This window comes from Ovis aries, chromosome 3 (genome assembly GCF_016772045.2).
Source record: "Ovis aries strain OAR_USU_Benz2616 breed Rambouillet chromosome 3, ARS-UI_Ramb_v3.0, whole genome shotgun sequence".
Classification (NCBI taxonomy): Eukaryota; Metazoa; Chordata; class Mammalia; order Artiodactyla; family Bovidae; genus Ovis; species Ovis aries.
Genome location: NC_056056.1, coordinates 209,649,358 through 209,662,259, shown reverse-complemented (window position 1 = coordinate 209,662,259; position 12,902 = coordinate 209,649,358). Strand labels below are relative to the sequence as shown.

Here is a 12,902-nt window from a genome sequence, read left to right as displayed (position 1 = left end):
TCACTGCCGCCCCATCCGGTCTCTCCCAGGCTCACCTGCAGCTCAGACACCCACGAGCAGTGCCAGTACGACATCCCTTGCCACTTGACGAAGAACTGCCGCTCTGGCCGCCCCTCCAAGGGCTTGGGGGACGGAGTGTTGGGATCAGCATCTGGGGGCCGAGGCACTGGCGTGGGAGATGGTGGCTGACCCCACTTCCAGATTAGGATCTTCTGAACTTTGCCCTTAAGAGCTGGACACTAAGAGAAAAAGAGATGAGTTAATACCAAAGCACTACCATAGCGAGAAGATGTATACCTGAGAGCAGCTTCAACCTCATAGTTTGTAAAGTCTCATTTCAATTACAGTTTCAATCAATTCAAAATTGAAACTCAATTTCAATCCCAAAACCCTTTGAGAGAACAGAATCCAGTGTTTCTGGACTTAGTCCAGGACTGGTGTGACATCACTCCTATCTGCCTAACAGAGCTAGCAGCTAGAGCAAGTAGGCACAGAGAAGTCACAGGCCTGCAGCCCAGATTTCCTCGTTTAATCTATTAGATTGGTGTAAACATAATTGCAGTTTTGGACTGTAAAATTTAACATTTAAATTTAATCATTATAACTAGGCTCAAACACAGTTTTATCAACCAAAATAGGGACTAACACAATAAACACATTTTTGCCAATGAGAAATAAGTTTATTCCTGTGGCGTAAAAATCCAGGCTTCGCGATTCAATGAATTCTTGGAAAGCATTTTCCACATCATGCTGGTTGTGGAAGCATTCTCCCTGCAAAAAATTGTTAAGCTTCTTGAAGTAGCAGTAGTCGGGAGAAACAGACATAGAGGTCAGGTGAATATGGCAGATGCAGCAAAATTTTGTAGCCCAATTTGTCCAACTTTTTGATTGAACATTGTGTGATCACCACACGATGTTCAACATTGATTGGACATCAACTTTTTGATTGAAGCGTTGATTGTGTCATGTATGGTTGAGTGCTGTCATGGAGAAGAATCGAACCCTTTCACTGCTGTAGGTCTGGTAACTCAGACAATAAAGAATCTCCCTGCAATGCAGGAGACTGGGCTTCGATCCCTGGGTCGGGAACATCCCCAGGAGAAGGAAATGGCTACCCACTCCAGCATTCTTGCCCGGGAAATCCCACGGACAGACGAGCCTGGTGGGCTATAGTTCATGGGGTTGCAAAGAGTCGGATACTACTGAGCAACTAACACACTTTCATTGACCAATGCTGGCTGCAGGCACTGTAGCTTTCAGTGCATCTCAACAATCTGCAGAGCACACTTCCAAAATGTGATGGTTTCACTGGGATACAGAAAGCTGTAGTGGATCAGACCGGCAGGAGACCACCAGTGACCACGACCTTTTTTTGGTGCAAATTTGGCTTGGCAGATGCTTTGGAGCGTTTTCTCAGTCCAACCACTGAGCTGGTTGTTGCCAGTTATTGCATAAAATACACTTTTCGTTGCATATCACAGTCTGATTGAGAAATGGTTTGTCATTGTTGCATAGAATAAGATATGACGACACTTCAAAACCTTTCCAATTTGCTTCAAATGCTGAACCACCATAGAATGGTTGATGTTGAGTTCTTCAGCAAATTCTTACGTAGTTTTAAGAGGATGAGCTTCGATGATTACTCTCAACTGTCAACGTCCCATGATTGGCCACTACGCTCATCTTCAAAGTTCTCATCTCCTTTGCCAGACTTCTTAAACCACTATTGAACTGTACATTCATTAGCAGTTCCTGGGCCAAATGTGCTGTTGATATTGAGAGTTTTCTCCACTGCTTTATGACCCATTTTGAACTCAAATAAGAAAATTGACTGAATTTGCTTTTTGTCTAACATCATTTCCACAGCTTAAAATACACATAAAATAACTAGTTGTTAGAAAAGACATAAACCAAGAAATATCCATTAAAATGATGTATATATAACACAAACCACATTTAAGAATGTATTCCAATTATCAAATGGCAAAGTTCAACAGTGCTAAACCTCATTTACTTTTGCACCAACCTAGTAACAGCAGTAAGTGGCCGTTATATGACTGAGCTACCAAGACCTCGAGGTTGGTGTCAAGACAAGAAAGGATGTCCTGGGTGACATCCCACTTGGGACAACAGGCAAAGCATCAGCTCTGTTGGAAGTCAGTCCTATAGTTTCCCAAGAGAAAGGCATCCCAGGACCACAAAGGAAGGAAAACTCCGGTTCCGGGGCTCAAAGGCCTCCAGATCTCCAGCAGTCTCTCCTGCACCTCAGCCTGGAGATGCCCACATGGAAGAGGGGTGAACCCTTGGCGCAGTTGGGGCCAGGCACTCACCGTGCAGCGGGGACACAGCCATTCACCATTGGGAATCTCTGGGAGGGGGGGGTTTAGGCAGTGGATGTGGTAGGAGGAAGGACAGGTGTCACAGCAGAGCAGCTCCCCGCCATCCTTGCAGACCCGACAGAACTCCATGTGGTGATCATCCTCTTCCTCGGGGTCTCCCCCAACCTCCTCCAGGATCTCCTCGCCCTCCGAATTGTCCTCCTTTGCCTCCCACTGGATGCCTTCCTTCTCCTGAAGTTGAGGACCACAGAGTCAGGTTACAACCACCCCCCACCCACCTAGTTGGACCACGCCCAGCATTCCTCCAAGAGCATCCCAAAGCCCACAGCCAGCAGCACCAGCGTGTCTCCCCCCGCCCAAGCCCTTGCCCTCAAAGCCAGGCACTCACGCAGTGTGGGCAGCTCCACTTGCCCTCGGGTGCCTTCTCCATGTCCGGGTCCAAGCAGACCATGTGGTATGCGCGGGGACACGTGTCACACAGGATGATCTCTCCGCCTTGCTGGCACACCTCACAATAGTCCTGGTGGTCTGTCTCATAACCATCCACAGCAGTCACCTCCTCCTCGCCTGGGCAAGGAAGAGGGAAAGCCCAGTTATTAGAAAACGACCACCTCCCCCCACCCCTGAAGCCCAGGCCCCATCTCCTTAGGGAGATGCCTCCCCAGTCATTCCCCTCAGCCCGTCACATATTGATACAGAAAAGCAGCACACCTTTCTTTTTCTTTTTTGTGGTCCGCAGTTTCTTGCGACTGCGGCTACTGCGGCTAGTAGAACCATCAGAAACAGAATAGCTATTGATACTGGCGTCGTCGAAGTCAGACTCCACATCTAAGTCATCGTCCTCACTCTAATGGGGCGAGAAGAAATACGACTCAAGATTCAGGCCAAGGGGAAGAAGAGAGTGGTGGAGAAGGGAGGCAAGGGAAGGGAGACAAGGGAATTGCTCTTCACTTGGGGCACTGCAATTACGGCAAGGACTTACACAGTGAGCCTAGAGTCCTGTTCTATGACCAACTCCCCACATACTTCAGCAACCACCGTGAAAGGTGAAATCCTGAACTAAGACACCATCCTCTCCACGGGCTAAGGCACCATCACCAGGGGACAGGGACAGGCTGGGCTCTCACCGAGGATCTTTTCCTCTTAGAACCAAAACCTCCCAGCTTGATTTTCAGGGGAGCTACTTTCTTGGGTTTAGGCTTCTTGGCGTCGGGGACACGAGGGCTACCCTTAGGCTTCCTCCGAGCATTGGGACCTAAATCAGGAGAAAGCAAGTGAGATCATGCAGTCCAAACATCCATAACAGAGCAGAACGTGGGGAAAAGAAAATATTCACCACCCAAAGTATTTCCACTGGGTTGGCCAAAAAGTGCCTTTTTAAGTAAATGTAAGACACATTTTTCACGTTGGAGAACTTTATTACACAATGTATCCATCATTTTGTTCCACTACCTTCTGCCATTTTTCTGGCAACTTCATAATCCTGTGTTCCCAAAACTTATCTTTTTGAGCAAAGAACTGTTCCAGGTGCCTTTTACAGTCTTGCAGGGAACTGAACTTTTTTACATTAACAGAATTTTATAAAGATAAAAATAAATGGAAATCTGAAGGTGCAGTGTCTGATGAACAGGGTGGATGAATCGAACTTCCCAGCCAGGCTGTAACAGTTTTTGCCTTGTCATCAAAGAAACATGCAATCTTGCCTTACCCTGATGGAGCTAATAAAGGACTCCTTTCCAATCCCACCACAAACACAACATCACCTTTGTTAGGATGGAGACCAGTCTTTGATGTAGTTGGTGGTGGTTCATTTCACTTGCCTCACGATCTCTTCTGTTTCACATTACTGTGTTGACTGTTCTCAATTAATGTCTTGATTTGATCACTATCAACTTCAATTGGTCTACCCAACCATGGAGCATAGTCCAGCGAGAAACCTCCAGCCCAAACCTTTGCATATGACTTTTGACACATTCGATCAGTCACACCACCTTCTCCCCATACTGCACAAATCTTTTTTTGCATTTCAGTTGCTTTTTCATGTTTCTTGAAATAATAAAGCGTAATATGCCAAAATGTTGCCTTTCTTCTTTTGTCTTCAATACTAAAATGACTACACAAAAATCCAATTTTGGTAGTTTTTTTTTTAAATGCACACTGATATGACAACCATCACAATACGACCTAATAAAACTGTTTCAAATGAAAAAAAAAAAGGACAACTAAACGAGACTAGAGCCATCATATGGAAAACAATCGAAGGAACTTTTTGGCCAAGCCAACAAAATACGCCCCACCTAAAACATTTCTACACTGAGCTTCCCAAATTTCCCTCCTAACCCAAGATTCATTCCTCCCTCCTGGCTTCTATCTTTGGGCTGACAGAACAGCACATCCACACGTCTGCCAACCACACTAGCCCCCACTTCCACTGGGTCCCATTTTCACCTTTGCCCTCTTTGGTCTTGGCCTTGCGGATAGGCACCTCCACAGGGGGTGGAGGCGGTGCCACTTCAGTGGCCGTCACCATGCTCTCAACCACAGCCACTGCCGCCGCTGCAGCCGCTGCCACAGAAGCCCCAGAACTGCCTTTGAAGGGGTTGTTGGTGCTGAACTCCCGCCACTTCGCACCCAAAACCATCATCATCTTGGAGACGGCAATCTTGGGGTTTTTGGCAGCAATGAGGGGTCTGGGGGAGAAACAGCAGGAACAGAAAAGAGGAAAAGTTTAAAAATAAAAGATGGCGATGGAAGCAACAAGAGATAATGGAAGTGCACTCCATGCCATCCCCAAGACCCTCCTGTTTACCGAACAAACTGGCTGAAGGCCTTGTAGTTGGTGAGGGTGCGATAATCCTCCTCAGAGAACACATGGTCAATGTCTTCCATGCCCCAGTCTTCCAAGAGCTGAGCGGATGACTTAGGCTCCTGTAGAGAGAGCAGGGTCAAGGCTTGACTCCGAGTGCCCACACTCACCAGAGGATGTGAGCCACAACTAAGGCTGGCAAGTTGAGGGTAAGAGCAAATCATTAGAAACAGGAGGAGAGAACTCAATCTCAGGGGCAGCAGAGTGTCTGGGAAGCAAAGAACAGAGAAGAAGGTGGAAACGCAGGCACCTTCGAGTCGTCGTCGTCCTCGTCCTCCTCCTCCTCCTCTTTCCGCTTGGATTTACTCTTCTTCTCCTTCTTAGGGCCCAGCTTCTTCTTCTTCTTCTTACCAGGGGTGTAGTCGCTGCCTTCGCTGTCTGAGCGCAGGGCCACCTCTTCCTCCTCCTCCACAAACTCGGGCCCCTCCCCAGAGCTGTCCCCCAGCTGCCGGCATAAGAGCAAACGCTGGAGCAGGGAAGGGGGGAGAGGGAGACAGACACACACATGCTACACACATGCTGGCCTCAGGACAGCGCCGAGGCGATGCCTGGGACCTGGCAACCCACTCCAGGGCCAGCGAGCGAAGGCCGCAGCCCTCCAGCCCTTCTCAGGGCTCCTCCTGCCTTCCTCCTACTCCCCATGGCATCAGTCACCCACTCACCTCCTTTTTTTGGCGCTTGCTCTTAGGGATTTTAGGGTCTCGAGGTTTCTTAGGCTTTTTCTTCTTCTTGAGCTTTGGAGTCTCTGCTTCTGACAAGTCCTCTTCTGGGTCCTCTTCGTTTTCTACATTTATTTAGCAAAGAATGGTATGCAGGGAAGAGATCAATAGCAAAAGGTTAGCGCCTAATCCAGAGGCTTTAGTCTTGATTCCCCCACCTCTTGTCCCAGATTCCACTGGAGAGAGCTGCTACACACGCCACCAGTGGAAGCTGATACTCGGGACAGAAACAGACAGAGAGCTGGAGATCCTTGAAACAGGCCTGCAGGGCCAAAGTGGGCCCACCTCAGGCAGCTCCCCAGACCCTGAGCAGAAGTCCTCTATACGTTCACCAGGACAGCCGAATCAAGCTGCATACAGTTAACCAAGGGAAAGAAACAGGTCCAGCCCTCCTATGTTCCAGAAACCATGAATGAGAATGAAAAATCCTACCCAGAAAACAACAACCAAAGACAACACCCTCAGCACATTCCCAGAACAGTACCTGCTCAGTGGTCCCGGAAACCACATCCTTCACTAACCCCCTCTGGCTCATCACTGCTCAAAACCACCAGAAACTCTAAGCCCCAGGTTCAGCTGCCAGCCTAGTATCGTGCCCACCCCCAAATCGGACTTCCCTTCCCCATCTCCAGCTCTACTGTTCCTTCCTAGCTTCTCCTGGGTCAGTAGCCTCTTCTCCCCAGGGGCCCAAATCAGCCCAGCTGTCACCATCTCCCCCCCCTTCCTCCTCCCATCTGGCTCCGCCTCCTGCCGGCTAGGAGCACACACAAAGCCTGGGGTAATGCTGAGAGCTCCAGGGCAGGCATAGGTGGGAAGGGGCACCAAGGGTGGGGGAGAAGGCCAGGAGGCAGCTTCCTTTGTAACAGACCTTCATACCAGCGCACCAGCTCCCTCCTCCCTCCTTCCCAAGCCACCCCCGCCCAAGGAGGGGGGAGTGGAGAAGGGAGTGGAGGAGGAGGGAATGCCTCATCCACTGAAGAGAGGGAAAATGGCTCCTGACCACAGAAGCCAGCCCAGGGCACCCAGCTGCCAACAGAGGACAGACAGGAAGTAGCAGGGGAGGGGGGTTGGGTGGAGAGAGGTAGCCGGAGGGGAAAAGACTACTCTCTCATAGATTTCCCAAATGATCACCTGGCCCCACGTCCAAACGCCACCTCTCCTAACACTACCCTGGGATGACACAGTTCGCAAGACGCCATTCTAATGTCCTAGACAAGGATACCCAAGACACCCTGAAGGGTGACCCCACATGAGGGCCTGAGTTACTCCCTCAATCATTAGGATTTCAATCATCAGAGCTAAGGTTTAACAAAAGTTTGGCGGTACTGTGTCAGAGTACACAACCTTCTGACACCCAAAAGGTTGGCCTTCCTTGCGGGATGGAAGCCCACAGCAAGTCTCTGAAACTCAGCTTCCTCATCACCTCTACCCAGAGTGCAGGCCACAGATCCTAAAGCACCTCTAACAAGGTTACAGGCCGCCATCTATCCAACCGGCTAAGAAAAAAGGGAGCAGCACCTAGAATAGTGGACAACAGTCTCCGACACAGGTTCTTAGCTCCTGGCCCCCAGAACTGGCCCGAAAACGCCTCTGGCTCCACCCTTCCTGTGAGGGGCAGATACTGGGGAGCAAGACACACTGGACAAAGCGGCATCAGCCTCCCCCTTTCCCTCTCAGCCGGGGATCAGGCCAGGCACAAGACAGCCCCTCCCATTCCCCTGGGAATGGAACACCAGCTTGGATCTCAGCAGAAAGAACCATTTTCTAAGCCCTTCTCCCAAATCATCCCTGTACTGTCCCTGTCCCCAGTCAACTACATCTCTAAGAGTCACCATCAAAGCTGGAAGTGGAGACTGGGACAATTCACATAGGCAAAGGGGACCCCCTTCCATCCACAGAAGACCCTCCAACTTCTCAGGCAGATGTGCTGACCTGCCAAGAGGCAAACTGGCTGATATAGAGGAAGATTTGGGAGAGGGGCAGGAATGGGGTGTGGCAAGTGGAAAAACTGGGTCACACTACAGCTTGGGGCAGAGTTCACCCTGGGAGCCCACACAGTTCCCAGTCAACACAGGGGCAGCCCCAGCCCGAGGGGCCAATGGGAAACCCAGATGTGGAGCCAGCACTGGCGGGACGACACTGCTGCTTCTCATGCCCCCCACAGAAAGGATAGGATCCTCTCAGCACTATCACCCTCCCCCACATCCTGGGCCATAGCACAGAAATCTGCCACTGTGCCCTCCACGGTGACAGGATTCAAGCCTCAGTTTCTGATCCCAGCAGCTGAAGACTCAACAAGAACACTGACCCTCTCTCCTAAGTGTACCTGAGTGGAAGGGGAGACTTCCAACTAAGAAAGCGCCAAATGTGGAACCATCTTTCCCAGACCACCTCAACTTGCAGCTGGAGCTAAGGAGAGAGAAGGCAAAAGGGAAAGATGTTTGCTGGGAAACAAAAACAGAGCCAGCAGGATCCCAACTTAATATATACAAAGAAAATGAAGAAATAGCACGTAAACAAAAAGATGAAGAAAACAAATAGGTGACTTAGCTAGATGCTCTGAAGAAAAGACAGAGAAAACAGAGATCCACTTTAGAAACATAACAACAATCATCATCTGAGAATAGACAAGAGTCATTCCAACCAGGCAGGGTGGTTAAAACAATTCGGGTTTGGCCAGTCCAAGGAGCCACCCCAAATCACAGACAGCACAACCCCCAACACACCTACACAAACACTTCACACCACCAGCCCAAACCCTAGGCTACCTGAGCAGGGCAGAGCCTTCTGGGAAAACAGCCAGGATTAAACCGACTTGCCAGAGAAAGAGGGGTGCCCAGGGTATCACCTCCCTTCTTTCTGCCCCTCCCAATGTATCCTGCAGGCTATGACATTCTACCCCAGCCCCACTCTTAACATTCCAGCAATCTGCCTGACTAAAAGCGCTCTAGATCCCAACTGAGGAGCGCAATTCAAACTTCACACAGTTGAAACTGCACAGAAAGCCGGTAACTGATCAGAAGCTAAAAATAAATCAGAGAGTAACCCGCACTCCCTCTTTCTTTTCCACAGCAGCAACCACAAGATCCTGCTAACAGAGATGCTCTGACGGTCTTCTCCAAGAGCAATCCTCAACCCCCTCACAGCCGCTGCCGCCGCGCCCAGCCTCCAGGGGTCCCAGGCACCTGCAGTCCTTCGGGAACCCACACCAGGCAAAGCCTACCAGCCCCGAGAGCTCCCTCGACCGGGATCCGCAGAGCGTTCCCAAAGACAGTGCAGCAAGCTTGCACCGCGGTCCGCGGAGCCCAGGAGGCACATGGCTTCCACCCCCCTCGCGCCGGAGCTCCGCAGAAGGGAACCACTCCCTGCGGATGCCCTCTACCTCAGGCTGCATGGTGGGAGCCCAAAAACTCAACCCTGCCTCTCCACAGTCACTAGGGAGGGCCCAGATGGCTCCTTCCTGCCCGGGGGCCCTGGGGGAAGGTGTTACCTGGGTGGGGTGGGGGCAGACTGTTGTTCAAAAGTGCATCCATGTCGTCCTCCTCGCTGCCCGCGGAGCAGGGGGACGGGGAGCCCAGGCCCGACGCCATCCCCTTCCGCTCCCGGCCAGGGAATTGGCCCAGCTGCTCCTGCCTGCGGCCTGGGGCCCTCGACACTGGCCCGAGTCACTGTGCGGGGGAGGGGGGAGAGAAAGAGAACAGTCAGTGACGCGCACGGCCCCCTCCCCCACCCCGCCGCGCTTTCCGCCCACCCCGGCCCCCCCTCAGCCACCCGAGCAGGGCACCCGAACCACTCAGGCTGAACTTAGTTCCACACTCCCGGGGGCGGCCCGGAAGCTGGCTCCCCGACTGGAGCCCCCCAGAGAGAGCGGCGCCCCCGAGAGCAGGCCGGTGCCGGCGTGGGGAGGGGAGAGGCCGCTGGACGGAGCCGGGCGTGACGGGGGATGGGGTCCGAGTGGCCGCAACTCGGGGGGGGGGGGGCCGGGGGAGGCGGCTGGCGGCGAGGCGCTCGGGGACACAAGGTCACTTGGGGGTGGGGGGGGGCGCCTCCCTGCGCCTGGGGAGGGGCCAGTCCCCAGACAGGGCAGCTCTCCAAAGGCTGTCCTCTGGGACAACTCGGGCTCTCCAGAGGAGCGGCGGGGACGAGGGGGCGTGGAGGCTCGGCGCTCCGGGGGACTGGAGGCGGGGGCGTGGGGGGCCGGCACTCCCACCGGGCAGGGGGCCGAGCCACGTGTCCCGGGGGGCAAGTGAGCTGAGGGCGAGGGGGGCGCCGGGCATTGTGGGAGGCCGAGTACGAGATGGGAGTCGCTGAGAGCGAGACTCGGGTCGGGCGAGGGCGGGGGCTGGGCGCACTGCCGGGCAGGGAGAGGCAGGGTCGGCTCCCGGGGCAGGGGGCGGTCCGCGGGTCCGGGGACGCCCGAGGAGCAACTGGGTGAAGGAAAGACCCTCGGGGCTGGTCGGGCTGAGAGGGGCGTCTCTCTAGGAACCCTGAGCTCTCCTCACCCCGGAGCCGCCGCAGGTCGCGCTGGGTCCGGCCCGGTGTCACTCCCGCTCCGGCTCCTCCTCGCCGCGGCCGAAGGGGGGAAAATGGCTCCGGCTCCGGCGTCGCCTCTTAAAGGGCCCGAAACACCGGCCGGGAAATCCCACCGCACAGGCCCCGCCCCCCCAAGGACAGCCCATAATAACCTCAACCAACTCCAACCCCCCCTCCACTACCGCCACCCTCCTCCTTAGGTCTCCCGGGCAACCCCCGCCCCCTCGTCGCTCCGGCAACCATTGGCCACGCCCCCTTCGAGAGCGCGCGCGCGTGTCACCCGGGCAACCACCCACCTCCTGGCCATCCCATAATACACACGGACACCACCCCCCCACCACCACTACCACCCCACGCACACACACACCATACACATACATGCCAGGGTTGTTGACATCTCATGATATTGCAGACCTTTTGCAACTAACCCTTTATCCCCACCCCCCGACATCCCATAATAGCTATCCTTTGCCAACTTCTTCACTCTTGGCCCTAACGCTAACATCCCATAATAATTCGTCACCTCTCCCTTCCCATGGCCATCCCATAATAAGCACCCGTCCCAGCCCTTCAGCCTCACATCCCATAATACTCATCCCCATCCCCCACAGACATCCCATAATAACCACTCTTCATCCACCCCCAGTTTGATATCCCATAATAGTCAGAAACTCACCCCCCCCCCATCAACGGACACTTCGGCCTCCTCCCACACACATCCCGTAATAATCAGTCTCCCACTTTCAGTACTGACATCCCATAATAACCCAACCCCTGGCGCTGCCCTCAGCCCCTGCAGGCTAGATCCTCACAACTCGACCCCCAGACTTCACACATTCATTCTAGTTCCACAGCCCTTAATAACCACTCCTCCCCATCAGAGAGATATCCCATAATGATCAACAGCCATACCGTCACCCCACAGATGGACAACTAATCTCCTTTCCTCTAACACTGGAAAGATATCCCATCATTTCACTCCCCCACCCACACACTGACAGCCCATAATAATTGCAAAGAACTCGTGGTCAACCAGACATACCATAATACTCCCAGCACAACCCAGAGTCACATCCCATAATGCTTCACCTCCACTACACTACCCCTATACCTTTTCAGCCAGACATCCCATAATATTCATACTCATACCTCCTCCATCTCCAAGGCTGTCAGTCTATTCTAACACCCACACCAGAGAGGGTGAAGCGGGCTACCCACATTACCCTGTCCCCGCCCCAACCTGTACACACCTTCATCCCTTAATGAGCCAAAGCAGTGTCCTGGCACAAAGCCTCTTGATGTATGAGATAGACCCTCGCTTTCCTCATCCATCATTTCCAGACACCCAGAAAGTGACAGTCAACCTAGGACCCCACCCAGTCCCACCAAAACCCAGGTGTTCTCCAGACACTTACCTTCAGGTGAGTTTTCAGTAAGACCAACCAAATAGTGTGCTGACCAGATGAGCCATTCACATAAAGTTTCAGTTCAGTCGCTCAGTCGTGTCCGACTCTTTGTGACCCCATGAACTGCACCACGCCAGGCCTCCCTGTCCATCACCAACTCCCGGAGTTCACTCAGACTCGCCTCCATTGAGTCAGTGATGCCATCCAGCCATCTCATCTGTCGTCCCCTTCTCCTCCTGCCCCCAACCGCTCCCAGGATCAGCGTCAACTCTTCGCATGAAGTTTAGCTCACCCCAAAGCATCCCATAACAATGACAACCCCCCACCTAAAGACTATTTCTCAACATTCCAGCAGTCCTTATCCCATACCACCTCCCCAGGTCAAGCAGTCCATTCTCATTCCTATGAATGGACATCCCACCATGGTGTGAACTGAAGATCTTGCTATCTGCTCACGAAGACCCAAGATTTGCTCTCCTTGTACTCATGTTTATGCAACAAATGTTGAGGGAGTACCTAGAAAGGCACAGAGCTGGGCACCATAATGCCTCCCTTCAAGAAGCCTAAACAATCAAATGCTGAGGCTAGACAGAATGTCTGGTGTCAATGAAACACAGTGCTAGTTCCTAATTTCCTGTCACAGGGAATAAAACAAATCCCAACTGGTCTCAGGAGACATCAGATCCCAGTAGAGATTCTCAGTGGTCCTTCTAGAGGTGGGAGGTACTTCTAGAGGATTTACAACGTAGACGGATGGTTAAGATAATCTCCTCTCTGCTCCCTATGTATGTACTAAGGGATTTTGATTGGAAAATACTGTCCATCCATCCAGCAAAGCATTTCTAATACAGAAACCCTATAATGTCATCATGTGCTTCCTTCCTGAGAGACTCCTAAACATGCCAGAATTATTATCTTTATATTTGAACCCTAGGGGCTTCCCTGGTGGCTCAGACAGTAAAGAATCCATGGGCAATGTGGGAGACCTGGGTTCAATCCCTGGGTTAGGAAGATCCCCTGGAGAAGAGCATGACAACCC

The 12,902-nt window shown here is 52.5% G+C and overlaps 1 protein-coding gene across 3 annotated transcripts in view; it reads right to left on the bottom strand.

Moving 5' to 3' along the window:
* CHD4 (chromodomain helicase DNA binding protein 4) overlaps positions 1-10,512 on the bottom strand; it is a 39,187-nt gene extending 28,675 nt beyond the window's left edge. Inside the window, exons 1-11 of one of the 3 annotated variants that reach the window (XM_027967955.3) lie at positions 10,427-10,512; positions 9,415-9,592; positions 5,868-5,989; positions 5,456-5,671; positions 5,149-5,267; positions 4,788-5,029; positions 3,467-3,594; positions 3,051-3,186; positions 2,728-2,906; positions 2,331-2,570; positions 36-239 (exon numbers count right to left, since the gene is read on the bottom strand). In XM_027967955.3, the coding sequence (XP_027823756.1) occupies positions 36-239; positions 2,331-2,570; positions 2,728-2,906; positions 3,051-3,186; positions 3,467-3,594; positions 4,788-5,029; positions 5,149-5,267; positions 5,456-5,671; positions 5,868-5,989; positions 9,415-9,514 (1,686 nt within the window). In that variant the 5' untranslated portion in view covers positions 9,515-9,592; positions 10,427-10,512. The remainder of the gene's footprint in view (positions 1-35; positions 240-2,330; positions 2,571-2,727; positions 2,907-3,050; positions 3,187-3,466; positions 3,595-4,787; positions 5,030-5,148; positions 5,268-5,455; positions 5,672-5,867; positions 5,990-9,414; positions 9,593-10,426) is intronic. The other 2 variants (XM_027967958.3, XM_027967957.3) reach the window with 2 other exon arrangements.
* Positions 10,513-12,902: the final 2,390 nt, after the last annotated feature.